Source organism: Orycteropus afer, unplaced genomic scaffold, assembly GCF_000298275.1.
Source record: "Orycteropus afer afer isolate SDZICR_OR568_19922 unplaced genomic scaffold, OryAfe1.0 scaffold00157, whole genome shotgun sequence".
NCBI lineage: Eukaryota > Metazoa > Chordata > Mammalia > Tubulidentata > Orycteropodidae > Orycteropus > Orycteropus afer.
The window spans coordinates 3,743,496-3,762,306 of NW_006921744.1; the positions used below are offsets into that span (position 1 = coordinate 3,743,496).

General features: G+C 38.8%; 1 protein-coding gene across 1 annotated transcript in view; it reads left to right on the forward strand.

Moving 5' to 3' along the window:
- The window catches only part of SUCLA2 (succinate-CoA ligase ADP-forming subunit beta), a 94,079-nt gene that overhangs the window by 10,963 nt on the left and 64,305 nt on the right, over window positions 1–18,811 (forward strand). The window contains exons 3-5 of the mRNA XM_007946364.2: window positions 8,364–8,463; window positions 8,653–8,815; window positions 15,248–15,376. Of these exons, the coding sequence (XP_007944555.1) occupies window positions 8,364–8,463; window positions 8,653–8,815; window positions 15,248–15,376 (392 nt within the window). The remainder of the gene's footprint in view (window positions 1–8,363; window positions 8,464–8,652; window positions 8,816–15,247; window positions 15,377–18,811) is intronic.

The following is an 18,811-nucleotide window of genomic DNA, read 5'->3' on the forward strand; positions in this document are numbered from 1 at the left end:
AAAAAAAAAAAAAAAAAAACCAAAAAGGAGCTCTGGTAGCATAGTGCCTAAGGTATTTGACTGTTAACCACAAGGAAGCCCACCAGCCACTCCTCAGAAGGAAGATGGGGCAATCTACTTCTGTAGTGATATCACCTCAGAAACCCAAGGAAGGGTCGCTATGAGTCAGATCCGACTTGATATTAGAAGCCCTTACATGTCAAAGTTTAAAGAAAATTGATTGTACTGTATATCTGTATTGTTTCTTACAAATGCTACTGCTCAGAGATTTACAAAGGAAATCTTAGGTGACTTCTTTGAGATTTCAGTCTTACGTGTATGACCTATAAGTTACCTTTTAAATATGACCCAGCAAAATAGGAAGGAAGAGTTGGAAATGTAATTGAGAAAGTATAAAGTTTTCTTATCCTACCCTACTGTCCTTAGTGATGAATATCAGGCCCTTTCACTTCTTCAGCTCTGTCATGAATCATTATTGTTATACTGGGGAAGCAATGCAATGTTTTTGTAAGGAAAGAATCTTAAGTCTATAATGAGTGGTCAGTTTCCAAATGAAACCCCCTGAAATGGTGAAAGAGCCATTAGAGACATGTAAGTGGCAGTTGTGCCACTGAGAGCTCATAATTTATATAACGTTTTAGAACTTTGTAAGCCCATCCTCTGTCTTGCCATAGTTGTTTAAGCTTTTGATTCTCCAAAGATGATTATATGTGATTTAGGTAGTTTGCAACTACCTTGAATTTGTTGTAGGATGTACAAAATGCTAATTTCTTTTTGCTATTATGAAGGAAAAACACAAATATATTGTCATTGTGGAAAAATAATGCAAAATAGATTTATATAATGTATTTGCTTCTGTTGAGGTAAGAGGATTTTCATTTCAGTGTGAAGAAATGAAATCTATCTTGTCAAATCACATATTTTTGGTATTTTTGTCTTTTATTTTTGATACTTTAATCTTTTGAGTGTGTGTGTGTGTGTGTGTGTGTTACCAGTTCTTTCCTTTGTGATAATATTGAACGTATAAAACTTTTTCCATGCCAGTATTTAGAGGGCCTTGTTTATAATGGAGCTATTTATTTTTCTATTTTCAAATGATATTCTTTAACTACTTTTCCAAATATTTTCTCATTTAGTCACATGTTAGTGTTTTATCAGAAATAATTTGTATAGAAACTGTTTCTTAAAACCAGTAGAATTTATTCAGATGCCAGTCTCTTTGATTTCTTTGCTCCTTGTGAAAATCTTTAATGGTCTTAACTACGGAAGAAAGAATAATTAATTGGTGCAGCATATACTATGAGCATTGTTGCCACGTTCTCTGGAACTAGGTCTTCTGCCTACTACTCATAAGTGGTAAGGAATAGGTATGTGCTGACCTTGAGCCCGTTTGAACAAAAGGCATGTATTGTCAAAGAACGCTGCAAATGGTGAATATAGTTTGGGAGTGGGATCAGAGACTAATGAGGACCTTTAAATCTTGAGGAACAGAAATGGTACTTTTAAAAAGGTATTTTTAGTAACTACGAAGATGTTAGGAGTTCTGGTATTGCACAGTTAGTACTCTTGGTTGCTTATTGAAGGATTGGAAATTCGAGTCTACTTGGAGGTGCCTTGGAAGAAAGGCTGGACAGTCTGCTTCAGAAGGAAAAAAGACAGAACAGAACCATGGAGCACACTTCTCCTATGGCATGGGGTCTGTGTGGGGACCCCAGGACTTGGAATCGATTAGACAGCAAGTGGTTGGTCTGTTGTGAAGATTTGGAGTATAATTTTATACTTTGCAGTGAGTCGTCATTAATGATACCAAAACCAAACCCATTGCCAGTGAGTGGATTCTGACTCATAGTGACCCTATAGGACAGAGTAGAACTGCCACATAGGGTTTCCAAGACTGTAAATCTTTATGGAAGCCAACTGCTTCATCTGTCTTTCATAGAGTCACTGGTGAGTTTAAACTGCCAACCTTTTGGCTACCAGCCAAATAGTTTAACCACTGTGCTACCAGAGCTCCTTATCTTTAACATCGAAAAAGATTAATTATAAGGTCTAATTTCACAAGATGTGCTATGAGGTACCTTATAAATATATCTTGTTTTATCCATCTAGCTACTAATTTCCAGTGCTAATTTTTGATTACCTCAGTGATTTTAGCTTTTTGGGTTACTACAGATTCAAAAAATTATAATTTCCATTTATTTATTTTTAAAATTTTTATTCTGATTTTGGTGAAAGTTTACAGAGCAAATTCGCTTTCAATATAGCAGTTCCTACACATTTTGTTTCATGAAAAATTCTAATTTCTGTTTACTAAAAAAAGCTCTTATATAGGGCTCTATTCATCAACCAGTATATTAGGGGAGGAATGTGTTCCAGGTATGCCTAACTACTGATTTCCCTCAGTCCTAGGCTGCAAAAAGGACATGGGGGCGGCATCCTCTGACCTCATCTAACTTCACAAAGGGGAGAGAGAAAAGCACCATCAACAGCCCAAGGCTTATTTCTATGAGGCCAGACATGCCGCCACCCTCTAGCCTTTTGGCCAGTTCTGACACCAGCCATCCTTCTCACTGCACTCAATACTTCTCTGTTGGGTTTGACAATTCGTTTCAGTGGCTACACAGAACTCACAGACAATACAATTATGGGGTTTATTAGGGAAGTAACAGGGTACAATGCAGATTCAGGAAGGTGCTCAGGATACAGTTGTTCAATCAGGACAGTCTCCCCTCTGTTCTGCCCTCAGGCATACCTTTCTGACCATTGACCTCTTGGCCTGGCCTCTGCCTTGGCCTCTGCCCTGCTCAGGCAAGTGTTACAGAGCTCTTTTTAGCTCTGCTGATAGGTACACCTAGGTGCATCTCACTCTGCCAGCAAGCCCAAAGGCACTCAGCCTGCCCCTCTGCTCATGCCTCTTGGTTCCTCACCTGGTCATCTTTGCCAGTTGTCTCTGCCATCGGTCCAGCGTAGGGATCTGGGGCCAAGGATGTGCTCCACTCCACCTCCAGCTCTTCTCTCTTGATGACAGCGAGATCCTCCCTTCTGCCTCTAGGAGGGCTCAGTTTAAGCCCGGCAGGATGACAAATCTAACGAATCCCAAAATTGTTGTTGTTGTTGTTATATGCCATTGAGTTGGACCCGACTCATAGCGACCCCTCCTTGGGTTGCCGAGGCTGTATCACTATGGAAGTAGATTGCCCCATCTTCCTTCCGAGGAGTGGCTGGTGGGTTTGAATCTCCAGCCTTCTGGTTAGCAGTCAAGTGCCTTAGGCACTAGGGTTCCATATAGCTTATTTGCATGGTTCCACTCCCACAAGAGTGCCCTGTACCTTCTTTACATTATTAGCAAGCTATCTAATCCCCTAAGGAGCTAAGGCATCTCACTGCTAACTGGAAGGTTGGTGGGTCAAACTGACCAGCCACTCTGCGGAAGCAAGACTGGGCAGTCTACTAATGTAAAGATTTACCACCTTGGAAACCTAATGGGGGTAGCTATGAGTCAGAATTGACTTGATGTCAGTGGGATCCAATCCCCTTGGTGGGCCATAAGCATGTGACATTTGCATAGTTCCATCCAGTCATCTGGTGGGAGTCACAAAGACCATGGCTAGGAGAGCCATACCAGGTAATTCACTGTACCACATGGGCTAACAGAAGAGGCTAGGGTAACATGGAGCTTGGGGCTTGGGGCCACTGAGCCCGCCTGCTGGTTGACTCACCTCTGAAATGGCCCTGGATATTTTCCCCAGTATTCTATACAGAGTCTGTCATTTTCTATGTATGTCTTGATGTGAAAAAAGTTGGGAAGCACCATTCTGGAGGTAAAATGTACCCATTGTTAATAATTGAGGTTAGAAATGGAGGTATGGTTAGAAAAAAATAGAATCCCAATATTTTTAAAGACATGTAAAAAATATAAAAACCCAAAAAACCCACTGCTGTTGAGCTGATTCTGACACATAGCCATACTGTAGAACAATAGACTTGCCCAATAGGGTTTCCAAGGCTGTAAACCTATACAGAAGCAGACTGCCAAATCTTTCTCCTGCAGAACAGCTGCTGGTTTTGAACTGCTGACCTTTCAGTTAGCAGTCCAGTGCTTTTCCCACTGCAACACCAGGCCTCTTTGACATCATACAAGAGTCCCGGGAATGAAAATTGGTGAGCTTGATGGTCACTGGGAAGATTCTAGAATGATTTATGAAAGACACGGTTGGTAAGCATGGAGAAGTGAGATAGTTATATTTTGCAGTCAGTTCTGAAAGCACATTACTATCTCTTATAGTTACTAGTTACTAGATCAGGGAAATATGATTTCGGTAAGGCATTTGGTAGAATTTCTTACAATTTTTGTAGAAGCATAGTAATTAAGTAATTAGGGGGAATATCTAGATGGGCAAGTTTATGCAAATGGTGCTGATTAATGAATGTCAGTTGAAGATGGATTTCTAAGTAGAGTATAGTGGGACTTTGTCTTGGGTTTTCTTCTTCCTAATGTTTTATTGATTAAATAATTACAGAAGGGACGCTTAGAACATTTGTGAATGACTAAAGCTTGGTGGGGTAGTGAATATGTTTTAAATGCGATCAAAATATATTTTAAATAAAGTCTAAAAAAGATCTTACGACTAGAACAGAAGAGCCAAATCTAATAAGATTGTAAGCTCTACGAGGGCAGGCCTGGTCTCATTGTTATATTTACAACTTCTGCACAGATCTGATACGTAGCAGTATCTGTTGAATGAATGGATGGAATTAATAGAATATTTGTTTCAGTCAGTTGTCCTCAGACTTATTTTCCTTCCAGTCTTTCTCTTCTTGATAGTTGATGAGACTGTATGTCATTATTATTATCATTATTTGACTTTTGTTGGGTTGTGAAGGGCTTCTTTTGAAAGAACTTTTGAAGACATAACCTCTGCCCTTCAAAAACAAAAACCAAACCAACCAATCCTGCTGCCATTGACTCGCTTGTGTCTCATAGCGACCTCCATTTGGTTTCCAAGGCAGTAAATCTTTACAGAAGCAGATTGCCCCATCTTTCTTCCAAAGAGTGGCTGGTGGATTTGAACCTCTGCCAACCTTCAGGTTAGCAGTCACATGCCTTAGGCATTGTGCCACCAGGGCTCCTTTCTCTGCCCTTATATTTCTCAAAAAAGGAAATTAACACTTTGGGAGAAGAGCCTCAGTCTTGTAAAACGTTTTTGAAAAGTAGAGCTCCTTGCTCTCACTTAGTACATCAGTATATTAAGTTCCCAAGGAGCCCTGGTAGTATATTGCTAAGCATGTGGCTGCTACCTGAAAGGATGGTAGTTTGAATCCACCCGGCAGCTCCACAGGAGAAGGATCTACTCCTGTAAAGATTACAACCTAGAAAACTACAGGCCAGTTCTGCTCTGTCACATGGGGTCATTATGAGTTGAAATCAACGGGATAGTACCTAGCAATGACAGCATGATTGATGTTCAGTTCTCAGTTTAATGACCAAGACTTTTGACTTTAGCCCTGTAAATTTAACTATTGAGCATTTTTATAACACCTTTGCACTGTTTGTATTGCAGTTATCTTCTTTGAATGTAAATGAGTATTTCTAAAGTTGTGGGCAAATAGATTTCAGTTTGGGGTGGCAGACTCAGAATTTTATAGGGACTGATTAGGTGACCAGACAGGTAAGAGCTGCATCCTTTCAGGTAGGGCATGAAATCTGTAATTTGTCTTAGTCCTCAGGACTACCTGTTGTCTTCTCAATAAGAGAGTAACGGTTGATTTTAAGAAAGAAATCTCATAAGTTTTCTCTAGTCTTGATCTTATATTAATTATCACATTTGGGAATGGCGGCAACTGTGGCAAATTGAAATGGCTCTGCCTTGTGTAGACAAGGCACTCATACTGCTTTAGCTGTAGGGCTGTGTGCTCAGTATTTCCAGTTCTAAGTGTTTGTCAAGAGTAGTGGAAGGTCTAGATTTATAAGAATTTTGTGTATTTTTAAATGTTCCTTTAGTCAGCATTCCAAAACCAAAAACCAAAGTCACTGCTGTGGAGTTGGATCCCACTCATAGCGACCCCTCCTTGGGTTTCTGAGGTGGTATCACTATGGAAGTTGATTGCCCAACCTTCCTTCTGAGGAGTGGCTGGTGGGTTTGAACTGCCAGACTTCTGGTTAGCAGTCAAATGCCTTAGGCACTATACCACCAGAGCTCAACAAAATGTTATGTTCGCAGAACTCTTCTAGGAGCTTAGCAACATCAGTGAGCACGAGGATTCTTCCATCCTGGAGCCTGTATTCTGGTGGGGAGGAAAACAACTAGTGATAAATACGAGGAAATTAAATTTTATCTTAGGTGAATTCTATGGGTAGAGCAGGGAAAGAGGTTTGCTCGTAAATGAGCAGGTTGTAGTATTAAGTATGTGATCAGGGTAAGCCCATTGACTGTAAGAAAAACTTGAAGAGGATAAGGGCCTTTCCCAAATGGGTACCTGGGAGAAAAGTATTCCAGGTAAAAAGAGCATTAGAACAAAGGTCTGAAAGCAAGGTGTGCCAAGGAACTGTGAGGAGACTCGTGTATTGTAGTGGAGTGAGCAGTGAGCTGGGCACAGGAGGTAAAAGGGTAAGGATAATTGGGATTATTGCAGTGCATTGTAAGGGTTTTGGCTTTTACTTCTAGTGAAATGGGCATTCAGTGCAGGGTTTTAAGTGGAGGAGTGGAGGAGTGACATGCTAACTTTGGCTGCTGCTTTGAGAATATTCTGTTGGGGACAAGGGTGATTAGATAAAAGATAATGATGGCTGGCACTAGGATCCAAACTAGAGGTGATGAGGACTGGTCAGATTCTGGTTAAATTTTGAAGGTAGGGCCAGTATGATTTCCTGACTGATTGGAAATGGGATATGGGAAAGAGGTGTTTTTTTTTTTTTTTTTTTTTAAAAAAAAAAAAACCAACAACAAACTACCTTGATTGAGTCTCATGGCCACGTCTGATTTAAGTGGTACACATTTCTATCATTTTTTTAAACATTTATTTATAATAAATTGTTTAAGTGTAAGCATTAATTATTTGTTTGATTACAAACTACATTTGTTACTGCATTGATTTGGTTTGTTCCTCTATAGTACTCCTCATAACCAAACGCATTGCCATTGAGTTGATTCTGACTCATAGTGACCCTACAGGTCTGGTAGCATAGTGCCTAAGGCAGTTGACTGCTAATCAGAAGGCTGACCGTTCAAACCCACCAGCCATTCCTTGGAAGGAAGATTGAGCAATTTACTTCTATAGTCATACCACCTTGGAAACCCAAGGAGGGGTCGCTATGAGTCAGGATTGACTCAGTGGCAGTGAGTTTATGGCAGAGTGGAACTTGCAAGGTTTTAAATCTTTGTGGAAGCAGACTGCCTCATCTTTCTCCTGCAAGAGTGGCTGGAGGGGTTTGAGCTGCCAGTGTTTTGGTGAACAGCCAAAGGCTTTAAATACTGTGCCACCAGAGCTCCTTCTTCTCATAACCAAAAAACCGAAAGCAAACTCGCTGCCATCAAGTTGATTCTGACTCATAGTGACCCCCATTGGGCTTCCAAAGCTGTAAATCTTTACGGAAGCAGACTGCCTCACCTTTTTTCCATGGAGTGGCTGGTGGGTTCGAACCACCACCGTTTTGGTTAGCAGTCATGTGCCTTAATATCACCAGAGCTCCTTTCTCCTCCTAACCAAAACCAAACCAAACTCAACTGCTGTCAAATTGATTCCAGTGGATAGCAACCCCTCTTTGGGTTTCTGAGGCTAAATTTCTACACAAGTAGATTGCCCAGTCTTCTTCCAAGGAGTGGCTGGTGGGTTTGAACCACCAGCCGTCTGGTTAGCAGTCAAATGCTTTAGGCACTATGTCACCAGAGCTTTCCTCCTCCTAATAGTACAGTTTAATTTATATTAACACAGCTTTTGGTAAGTAGGACTATATAAATTGGTATCAATACCAGAATTTCCTCCCCAAATATTATTTATTTCTGCTGTGATAGCAAGTTTGTATATAGAAAAGGGGTGGAAATGTTAGGAAGACATTTGAATCTCAATTTTGCATTTTTAGTACAGCTCAAAGTATTTGAAAGTTAAGGTATCAAAAAAGATTCAGTTATTTTCAGCATACTTTAAAAAACAGTTTAGTATAATTAGCTTTTCTTTTTTTGTCAAGTTGTATATCTATAGATGGTGGATGTGCTAGAAAAATCTACATACCTGGAGTGCCCCATTTTTGATATTGTGGATACTGTATTTGAAAAACACCTCTCACTGTGTATGCTGCATAACAAAGTGCTGTGTTTTCCATGCAGCCCCATGCTTCACATCTAATAGAAGTCTTTTTCTTCTAGGTTCAAAAGATGTTGTGATAAAAGCTCAGGTTTTAGCTGGTGGTCGAGGAAAAGGGACATTTGAAAGCGGTCTCAAAGGAGGAGTGAAGATAGTTTTCTCGTAAGTTGTATTTTTTTTAAAAGAAAAAATAGTTTTTATTAAAGAAAAAAATATACAAAATGCCCTTTTCTTTATTATTGAATTAATGACAACACTGGCATTTAAATATTAAATAAGATTTGGCTATCATATGGATTTTTTTCCCCTCAATTGGAGGAGAAGAGTTTGAGTTCTTTTTTCTTATTTCAGTCCAGAAGAAGCAAAAGCTGTTTCCTCACAAATGATTGGGAAAAAGTTGTTTACCAAGCAAACTGGAAAAAAGGGCAGAATATGCAATCAAGTATTGGTCTGTGAGCGCAGATATCCCAGGAGAGAATACTACTTTGCAATAACAATGGAAAGGTCATTTCAAGTGAGTAATTGTAGACATGATAGATTTAGTATGAACTTGATTACATGCACTTTCAAGTATGTTTTATTATTGCTGTTTATGGGAGAAAGATATAAAAAGCATGTTCCACAATCTGTTTGTATGTATCATGAGCATAATGTTTATATCATTTTTAAAAATTATGTCTTTATGACTAAAGCCATAACATTTGATATATGGTGAAAAAAAGCTATAGATAAAATTCTGCTTCAGTAAATTTCATGGGATTTTTTCAAATTGTTAATACCCTAAGTATAGAGGGAAAAATTTCTACTTCACCTCTAGATTCTGGGAGAATTATTTTTAGTATAGTAAAATTATCTAACCAAAGAGAAAGTCTCTGAATCTCCTAAGAGAATATGTATCCATTGCTTTGTCTTTTTCTTTTTCAACCTCTTGGTATTTTTTATACTTTAGGGTTTGTTTCACTAGATCATTAGGTGCTTGGTAAGTTGAGAGGTTATATTGAATAACAAATAGCATGTTTCTAAGGAGCATAATCCTAGGTTTGCTCTCCTTTCTTTATGGAACACAAAATGCTAGCAGTGAACATAAGGAATCAGGGACAGAAAATCCTTTCATAGATCTGGTCCTTGGCAAGAGCATTGATAAGTCTTCTTAACTATGTCATTATCTGGCTGTTTCAGTCCATTAATTAGGTATTGCAAGATGAATCTGTATTGTAACTAGCTTCTCAAAGGCACATAACAACTATAACAAGTAGGAGTATGATGTGGAGCATTATTATTTGTGGTGGTGGTGTTGTTATGTGCTATCTAGTTGGACCTGACTCATAGCAACGCTCCTTGGGTTTCTGAGGCAGTATCACTACGGGAGTAGATTCCCACCCTTCCTTCTGAGGAGTGGCTGGTGGGTTTGAACTGCCAGCCTTCTGGTTAGCAGTCAAGTGCCTTAGGCACTACACTACCAGGGTTCCTATTAATTGTGTAGTATTTAGAATAACAAAAACGTTGTTGTTGTTGTTGTTGTTGTTATGTGCCATCGAGTCGGCCCCGACTCATAGCGACCCCTCCTTGGGTTTCCGAGGCAGTATCACTACGGAAGTAGGATTGCCCAACCTTCCTTCCGAGGAGTGGCTGGTGGGTTTGAACCGCCAGCCTTCTGGTGAGCAGTCAAGTGCCTTAGGCACTATGCTACCAGAGCTCCTCAAAAACGTTAAGGTCATGAAAATAGCTTTCTTATATAGAACAGCTTTTTTCTAACTAGCAACTTTCTGTATTGTGATTTTCCTGTAATCTTCTAGTAATGTTTGAGTGATAAAAGTATCTATTGCAACCTTTAGTTTTTCTAAGTAAGTATTTCTTAAAGTGTAACACTAAAACCAATAACCCACTGCTGTCCAGTCGATTCAGACTCATAGCAACCCTATAGGGTTTCCAAGGCTGTAAATCTTTACAGAAGAAGATTGCTACATTTTTCTCCCATGGCACAGCTGGTAGGTTTGAACTGTTGATCATTTGGTTAGCAGCCAAACACTTTAACCCTTTAGCCAACACTGAATGGTTATAAAAACTCACACAGAATATAAGATAAAAAACGTTGTTTTATTCTTAAGTGATGTTTCTATCTCTTTGAGTTTCTCTGTAGCAGAATTTAGTTTTGTTATTTTAGAAAAACCATGATAATAACCTTATATTTTACTCTGGTGGTATAGTGGTTAAGGCATTTGGCTGATAACAAAAGGTCAGTGGTTCAAACCCACCAGCTGTTCCGTGGAAGAAAGATGGGGCAAACAGAGGAATGGATAAACAAACTATGGTATGTACACATAATGGAATACTGTGCAACACTGAAGAATAATATAGAATCCATGAAACATCTCATATCATAGATGGACTTGGAGAACATAATGCTGAGTAAAATAAGTCAAACACAGAATATTGTATTAGGCTACTATTGTAAAAAGTCAAGGGAAGGTTTACATATCGAAGGAAACCTTCTTTGTTGGTTATCAAGGATGGGAGAGGAGGGAAGGGAAAAATGATAGATAGATAAGAGACAGGTACTGGTTTGGGTGAAGGGAAAGGCAATATACCAAAAGCAAGCAACTAACACAGTAACACTAAGGCAGTAGAAGACACAGAGAAGTGTGCAAGACTTACAGACAACAAAGATAAACACTTTCACACACACAATACTGCATTGTCAGTAATGCCAAACATTATTCTACAGGAAGGTACACAGATAGACCGAATGATCGTGTATGTCTAGGCAAAAGTGAATAAGTCCATGACCATGTATAAGTTTGGCAGATGATATTTCTACATATGTATTTGTATGTGGTGTAAGAGTGTCCATATAAATAAAACTAACAGGGCAAAGTTATGAAAACTTCTTAGCCATAGCCAACCATCCTGAGGGAGTGAGTTGTTGGGCCTGTGAGCTCAGGACTATGGTCGCAGGGGACATCAAGCTCAATTTGCATAACATATTACACAAAAACAATATTTTGCCTCCTACTTTGGTCAGACTGAACTCTTAAAAGCTTGCAAGCAGCCATGTAGATGCAACAATTGATCTCTCCTTGTCCAGAGCAAAGAAGAGTGAAGAAAATAAAAGACTCATGGAAACAGTTACTCCAGGGAACTAGTGGACCATACGATCCTCAGCCTACATGACCATGAGGCCAGAGGAACTAGATGATGCCCGGCTACCACTGTCAGCTACTTGGAAAGGGATCAGTGCAGGTGATCCTGGATAGAGTGGAGAAAAATGTGGAACAAAACTCAAAATCATAAAGACCAGGTTTACTGGACTGATAGAGCCTGGTGAAACCCCAAGGCCATGGCTCCTAGTTACCCTTTAGGCCTGGAATTGAACTCACTTGGCTTCCAGTCAAACAATAGACAAGCGTATAAGGTGTACCAGGTAGGTACGCTTCTTAGAACAATCAGTCACGGGAGATGAAAAGGGCAGTGTTTACACAGAGAGATGGCTCAGAGGGCAGGAATGCATAGGAAAGAAGGACACAGGGAGGAATGGGTAGAGAGCTATTACATTATGGAGATTGCCATTAATGTCATGAACCAAAATGTGTATGAATTGCTATATGGAAAATGAATTTGCTCTGTAAACTTTCACCCAAATCACAATTAAAAAAAGAAAGAAAGATAGGGCAGTATGCTTCTGTAAAGATTTATTGCATTGGAAACCCAATGAGAGTTGCTGTGGGTCAGAATTAAGTTGATGGCAGTGAGTTTGGCTTGTTTTTACTAATTTTTATTACATATTCTTTTCCTTTTAGTTGACCTTAGATAATCAGCATTATGTCATATTTTAGTAATTGTGTTTTTATTTTTATGTATAGCCAGAAACAATATATATATATACACACACACATACCCAAACACCCTGAGATATGAATCTGAAATACTGTACTTTCAGAGTAGCTCATCTTGACTGGAGTAAATGTAGCAAACTGAATATGTATTGTTAAAGATTGTTAAAGCATTAAGGAAAAGGATCAAATTTGAGTTAATTCAGAAAATTTACATTTTTAGAGAACTATTGGAATCTTAAGGGAAAAATGTGTTTTAGTTGCAAAATAATGCATAGTTCTAATAATTTAGACTAAAAATATTGTAATATTAGTAAAATCCTTTGGCTAAAGGCATTAAAATACTTATTCTTTGATGTTACCACATTACACCAATGTGGAGTAGGTGGTTGTTGCATTTTGAGGTTCACCCAACTTTTTTTGGAATCCCTGTGGACAAGTAGATCCCTGTTCAAACAATGAAACAAGTCAGCCATTTAAACTAAAAAGAAAGTAGTATTTTATATGGAATTAAAGGCCTAGATATAGAAATCGACTAATTGGTAAAAGTTTCATTGTTATTTGTCTGGTTTTTAGACAAATCATAGGTTCTGTCAGTCTTTAGTATTTAGTATTTAGGATACCTGCCATAAGATTGGTGTACCAAAAAATCAATTTAAGTACCTACTCTGTGTTTGCACTTTTGCCCAGTGCCTGTTGGGTACTTTTGAGCTGAGAAAATTAATTTTACAAATCATATTTGCTACTTTAATTGTTTTCTAGTAAAACTTTGCAGTCTGCTGAAAATGAGTGGTAGAATTTAACTGTGTCAATTTTTGACTTTGCCTGGAGTGGATGTAAAATGTGCTGGAAGAATTCCAAATTTTATTTTGTGTAGTTTAATTTTTTTTTTTTAAAGAGATCTTTAATTTATTAAGTGGCTGTTTCATACAGTTTTAAAATCAAATCTACTTTAAGTCAAAACCTTTGCAAGGCTAGGCAAGAGACCAAAACCAAACCAAACTGCCATTGAGTTGATTCAGACAGAGTAGAACTGCCACAGATGGTTTCCAAGGCTGTAATCTTCCTGGGAGTAAACGTTCATCTTTCTCATGGAGAAAGCTGGTGGATTCGAGCCATCAACCTTTTAGTTAGCAGCCAAATGCTTTAACTACTATGCCATCAGAGCTTCTAAGTAAGAGAAAGAGAATTTCTTTTTCCTAGAAATTCAGTTTGCTAAGATTTAAATGAGGAGCTCTGGTAGCATAGTGGCTGAAGCACTTGACTGCTAACCAGAAGGCTGGCAGTTCAAACCCCCAGCCACTCCTCGGAAGGAAGGTTGGGCAATCCTACTTCCGTAGCCATACTGCCTGGGAAACCCAAGGAGGGGTCACTATGAGTCTGGGTCGACTCGATGGCACATAACAACAACAACAAGATTTAAATGAGGCAGTGTGCTTTCATAAAGACTTACAACCTCAGAAACCCTGTGGGGGTTGCTGTGACTCAGAATAGACTGATGGCAGTGATTGTTTGAAGATTTAAAAGTTAAACCAAATCATTTGAACAGGAAGCAGCTATTTATTCTGTAGTAATGACCAAATGTAAAACTGTAGTCATTGTTGTAACTGACCTCTCTTTATACTGTGACAGTTGGTACTTTTCTAATTGGTCCATGGAATTAATAAATAAAGGCTATTCATTTTCTTTTATTTATTATTATTTCACATATATTGTTTTTTCTAGCATTTGCCCCTGACTAATTGGCAACTGTTGAAGACTTAATTTTTACTTTCCTAGGAATTTAATATTACTCTTTTTTCTCTAGGAGTGGTGCCTTCTTTGTGCCTTTTCATTTCTCTTACCAACAGATATAAAATAAAAAAGAAAAGTGAAACTAAAATAAAATGTTCAAATATTTTTAATAGTTTGTTGGTCTCATACTCCTGTCGACTAAAATTATGTTTTGTGATTATCTATAGATTTAATTTATTTTTATGTTCCACCTCAGTAACATGGCAATAGTTGAACACACTATTAATGCTGATTTTTTTCTGCCTGCTCCTTAGATCTTTGTGAAAGCTTATAATTATGAACTGCCTTTCTAGGGGGAAAATGAGAATACCCTTTCAGTTGAAATTTGTAGAGGAACTTAGACTATAATTTCCAACATTTTCTTATTTAGGCTTGCTAATATTCTCTTTTTTAGTCTCAGCAGACACAACGAAATCTTTTATTAATTTGGTATATTGAAATTTGGTCACATTGTACCAAAAAAAGTACAAAAATATACAGGAAATGTAAATCTGCCTCCCACTCTTGTTTGTTGTCACTCAGTTTTTCTCTTTGGGGGCAGTACTTGTTTTAAATATATTTTTTTCCCGTATGTAACAGTTAACTCTTTGAAAAAGTAATAGACTATTATTTTTTCCTTTGGCAATTGCCTTATTTTAACAATTTGAAGGACTATTTTGTTCTCCAAATGCTAATGAATGCAATAATACTCCTTTAAATTTTACCTTGAAATGAGTATGTTACAGAAATACTAGGTGCTGAGATAGAAAAATGAACCTAGTCTTTTGAGTCTTTTTTTTTTTTTTTAAATGGAAGTCGGGAGCTCTGGTAGCATAGTGCCTAAGGCACTTGACTGCTAACCGGAAGGTTGGCGGTTCAAATCCACCAGCCACTCCTTGGAAGGAAGATGGGGCAATCTACTTTTCGTAGTGATACTGCCTTGGAAACCCAAGGAGGGGTCGCTATGAGTGGGGTCTGACTCGATGGCACATAACAATGACAACAGCAAATGAAAGTCATGCTTTTTCCTGGATGTAAGAGTAATATGTTCATTGCAAAAAAAAAAAAGTATTTATTTATTTGTATGAGTTTTTGTGTGTATTTTTAATCCCATTCCCTGAAAGGCAGGTCATTGCTGCTGCTTCCTTTTTCTCCTTTATTTCAGTTGAACAATTATAAGGGAGCATTGTGCTGGAGATACAAAGATAAATTCTCAAGGAAATTTTTAAATAGGGGGGAGGGGGGAGGATAGTATAGTTTGATAGTATACCCAGATAGGCTTTAAAATTTTATTGATGGTCCATAGTAAAATCAAGATATTATTGCTTTTCTTTCCCTCCCAGGGTCCTGTGTTAATAGGAAGTTCTCAAGGTGGTGTCAACATTGAAGATGTCGCTGCTGAGACTCCTGAGGCTATATTTAAAGAACCTATTGATATAGTAGAAGGCATCAAAAAGGAACAAGCTGTCAGAGTACGTTATGTTCTGTGATTGGAAAAGTATAACACTTAAAGAAAATAACTTTGCACAAATGAAATGATTGCCAAACCTTTTTAATTTCAAGTGTGTCAGTATGTTAGTATCTTGTTCAAAATCTGAATGTAAATCTCTTATTTCAACATTTTTTGAAATATCTACAATATTTTTCTTCACATCCTCCATAAGTATTTTATTATGTATCTTGAAATAATAAGGTTTCTTTTAAAAATAGTCGCAGGACCATTAATATACCTACTAAAATTAATAATAGATGCTTAATATCATCATTTACTCAGTCATTCACATTTCCTTGATTTTTTTTTTCAAATTATTTTTTCTTTTATAGTTTGTGGATACATGGACAAATATACAGCCTATTCATTATTATGAGTATTTTTAATAAATTTCTTCTCTCTTGGTCTTTCCCTTTTTCTTTCATATTTATTAGTAGAAGAAATTGGGGTGATTATCCTGTAACATTTCTCAGTCTGGATTTTGCTCTTTGCTTCCCCATGGTTACATTTAACATGCATCTGTGTGGGTCCTCCTCTATTTTCTATAAATTGTGTGGAATACAACTTTTAAGAGAGGCCAAAAAATTAGTATATAATGATTATATTGGAGAATAGAACACATAGACAGTGTTGTATACTATTCATGTGACTTGACTGTAAAGCAGTAAGAATGGTATGTGGCTCGTGGATGTCCATAAGGGGTAATCATGGTAGGGAGTGGTGCACAAGTACGTCTGAGCTCAGGTACTCAGTCCTGTGCCCGTTGCCTGTGTTGACTGGAAATACGTGCTGTATCGCTTAGGTTTGCTCTCCTACTTTGCTGCCACCATTGCCTTGTACAGACCCTTCTTGTTTCTTGCCCAGACTGCTGCAGTAACTCCCTAACAGCAGTCCCTACACTCACCCCTACCTAGCCTATCCTGCATGTTGCCATTACAGTAGTTTTTCCCTGCTGAAATCACCTCATGGGCTTTAATGCTCCAATCTTTCTGGGGGTATGGTTGGGGTGTTGGTTGTTTAAAAAGATCCTCAGGTGATTCTGACATGCAGGCAGCATTGGGAATCACTGATTTAGAAAGATTAAAATCCAACTGGATCTACTAGGGCTAAATTATAAGACACTTTATAGCCTGATTTTACTCTTCCCTTCTTTAAAGGGAGTAGTGGTGCAGTGGTTAAAGCATTCAGCTGCTAACAACCAAAAGGTTGGGAGTTTGAACTCACCAGCTACTCCCCAGGAGAAAGATGAGGCTATCTGCTTCCATAAAGATTTACTGCCTTGGAAACCCTCTGTAGTGGTTCTGCCCTGTCCTACAGGGTCTCAGTGAGTTAGAATTGACTCAGTGGCAGTGAGTTTGGTTTGGTTTTTGGTCACTTCTCTTCTCTTGCTTTCTTTTCTTTTCCTTTCTCCTCTACACTACACTTCAGTGCTAAACTCCTTGTAAGCCTGGAATACTTTGCCCTTTGACGTCTTTTATGCTCTTGCCTTTTTCCATAATGCTCACCTCTTCCTTTATATTACAACTCCTTTTGCACCAGGTATCATTCCCTTGGGGGAAAAAGAATGTATTCCTGAATGCTTTCTGATAATCACATCCTTTTTTGCTTCTTGTATTTGGCTGCAGTCCTCATGTATATTAATTTTTTATGCTTCTGACTCAGGACAATTTCTTTTTCATTTTTTTATTTGAAGAGCTGGTTTTACATTCAACGTTATGTGTACATTTCGTTTCCCTCCCCATTTACCAAATCCAATCCTAACCCAGTCTCCTCCCCTCCCTACCCAGTAACCCTCCCCCTGTGCCCCTCATAGTTATGCACTCCTGTTCGTCCTTCATTACCTCTGTATGAATGTTGGTCTTCTGGTGCCCCGTGGTCTATTGCTCCAAGGGATGTATTTCCATAGCGTATGTGGGTGTATCACCCTGGGTTGAGTGATCTGCATGTACTTCTTGTTAACTGTTGGGCTGAGAGCCAGCCCCTGGGGGTGAGTTTTATTCCAGGCGCAGAATGTATTACAGGGCCATAGTATTGGGGGGTCTCATCAGACTTCATCTGACTAGTAATTCTGGTCATTATTGAGTTTTTGGATTTCGTTTCATGTTTTTCCTCCCACTCTATCCAGGATCTCCAGATTTGATCCTCACCTGAGGGGTTGGCATTGGTAGCTGGGTATTGTCTACTTCTTCTGGTCTCAAGGGCCATCGTGTCCTAGGGCTGATTGCTTCCAAATGCCCTTGTTTTTTTGCACTTTTCTTCACTTCCGACACTAGGAGACTATTAACTCCATCTTAGATGGCCGCTTGAAAGCTTTTAAGACCCCATTCGCTACTCACCAATGTAGGATGTAGAGCAACACTTTTATGTATTATATATCGTTGTACCAATTGAGTCTGGTGCCCCCCAGTACTATGGTCCTGAGACAGTAGATCTATTGGCTCTCTCTCCCATAGTGTCTGGGTGTCTGTGAGGGATTACTGTGTCTGTCTTCTATTGTTTCTATAAGGATTGCAGATATTTTGTATCACTGGTGTTCGTGCAAGATTAGCCTCAGCTGAATCTATCCTAGTATCTAGAGTATACTCCTGTTCACTGACCCCCATCTGATTGTCTCAGGTGTTCATGTGTTTATCTGTAGCCTGGTGTTTGGTGTTAATGGCAATGCAGTATTGTGGACACATTGGTTGGTATTAGCATCTGTCATCTATCTCTTATGTGTACAATTCGCTGTCCTTCTGTTTCCTAATGTGGGGGTCACAGACCCTTTCTCTATATCCCTTCCCTTACCCATGTCAGCGTGTGGGCCCCAACTAGCCGGAAATTAACCCTTCCCCTTCCCTTCCCCATCCCAATAACCTACAAAGTGAGTTCCCTTTCCCAAGCAAACTCTTCTTTGTCTTTTTATGGTAATGGGATCATACAGTACTTGTCTTTCTGCGACTGACTTACTTCACTCAGCATAACGTCCTCCAGGCTCATCCACATTGTGAGATGATTCACGCATCCCTCGTTGTCCTTTAAGGTAGCATAGTATTCCATTGTGTGCACGTACCATAATTTGGTTATCCGTTCATCTGTCAATGGGCATTTAGGTTGTTTCCATTTCTTTGCTGTAGTGAATTGTGCTGTGATGAACATAGGTGTACATATGTCCATTTGTGCACTATCTCTCACCTCTTTAGGATATATTCCTAGTAATGGAATTGCTGGGTCAAATGGTACTTCTGTTTTCAGTTTTTTAAGTAAACACCATACCATTTGCCACAATGTTGTTGTTATTTGCTGTTGAGTCAGACCCGATTCATAGCGACCCCCCCCCCTTGGGTTTCTGAGGCAGTATCACTACGGAAGTAGATTGCCCAACCTTCCTTCTGAGGAGTGGCTAGTGGGTTTGAACCACTGGCTTTCTGGTTAG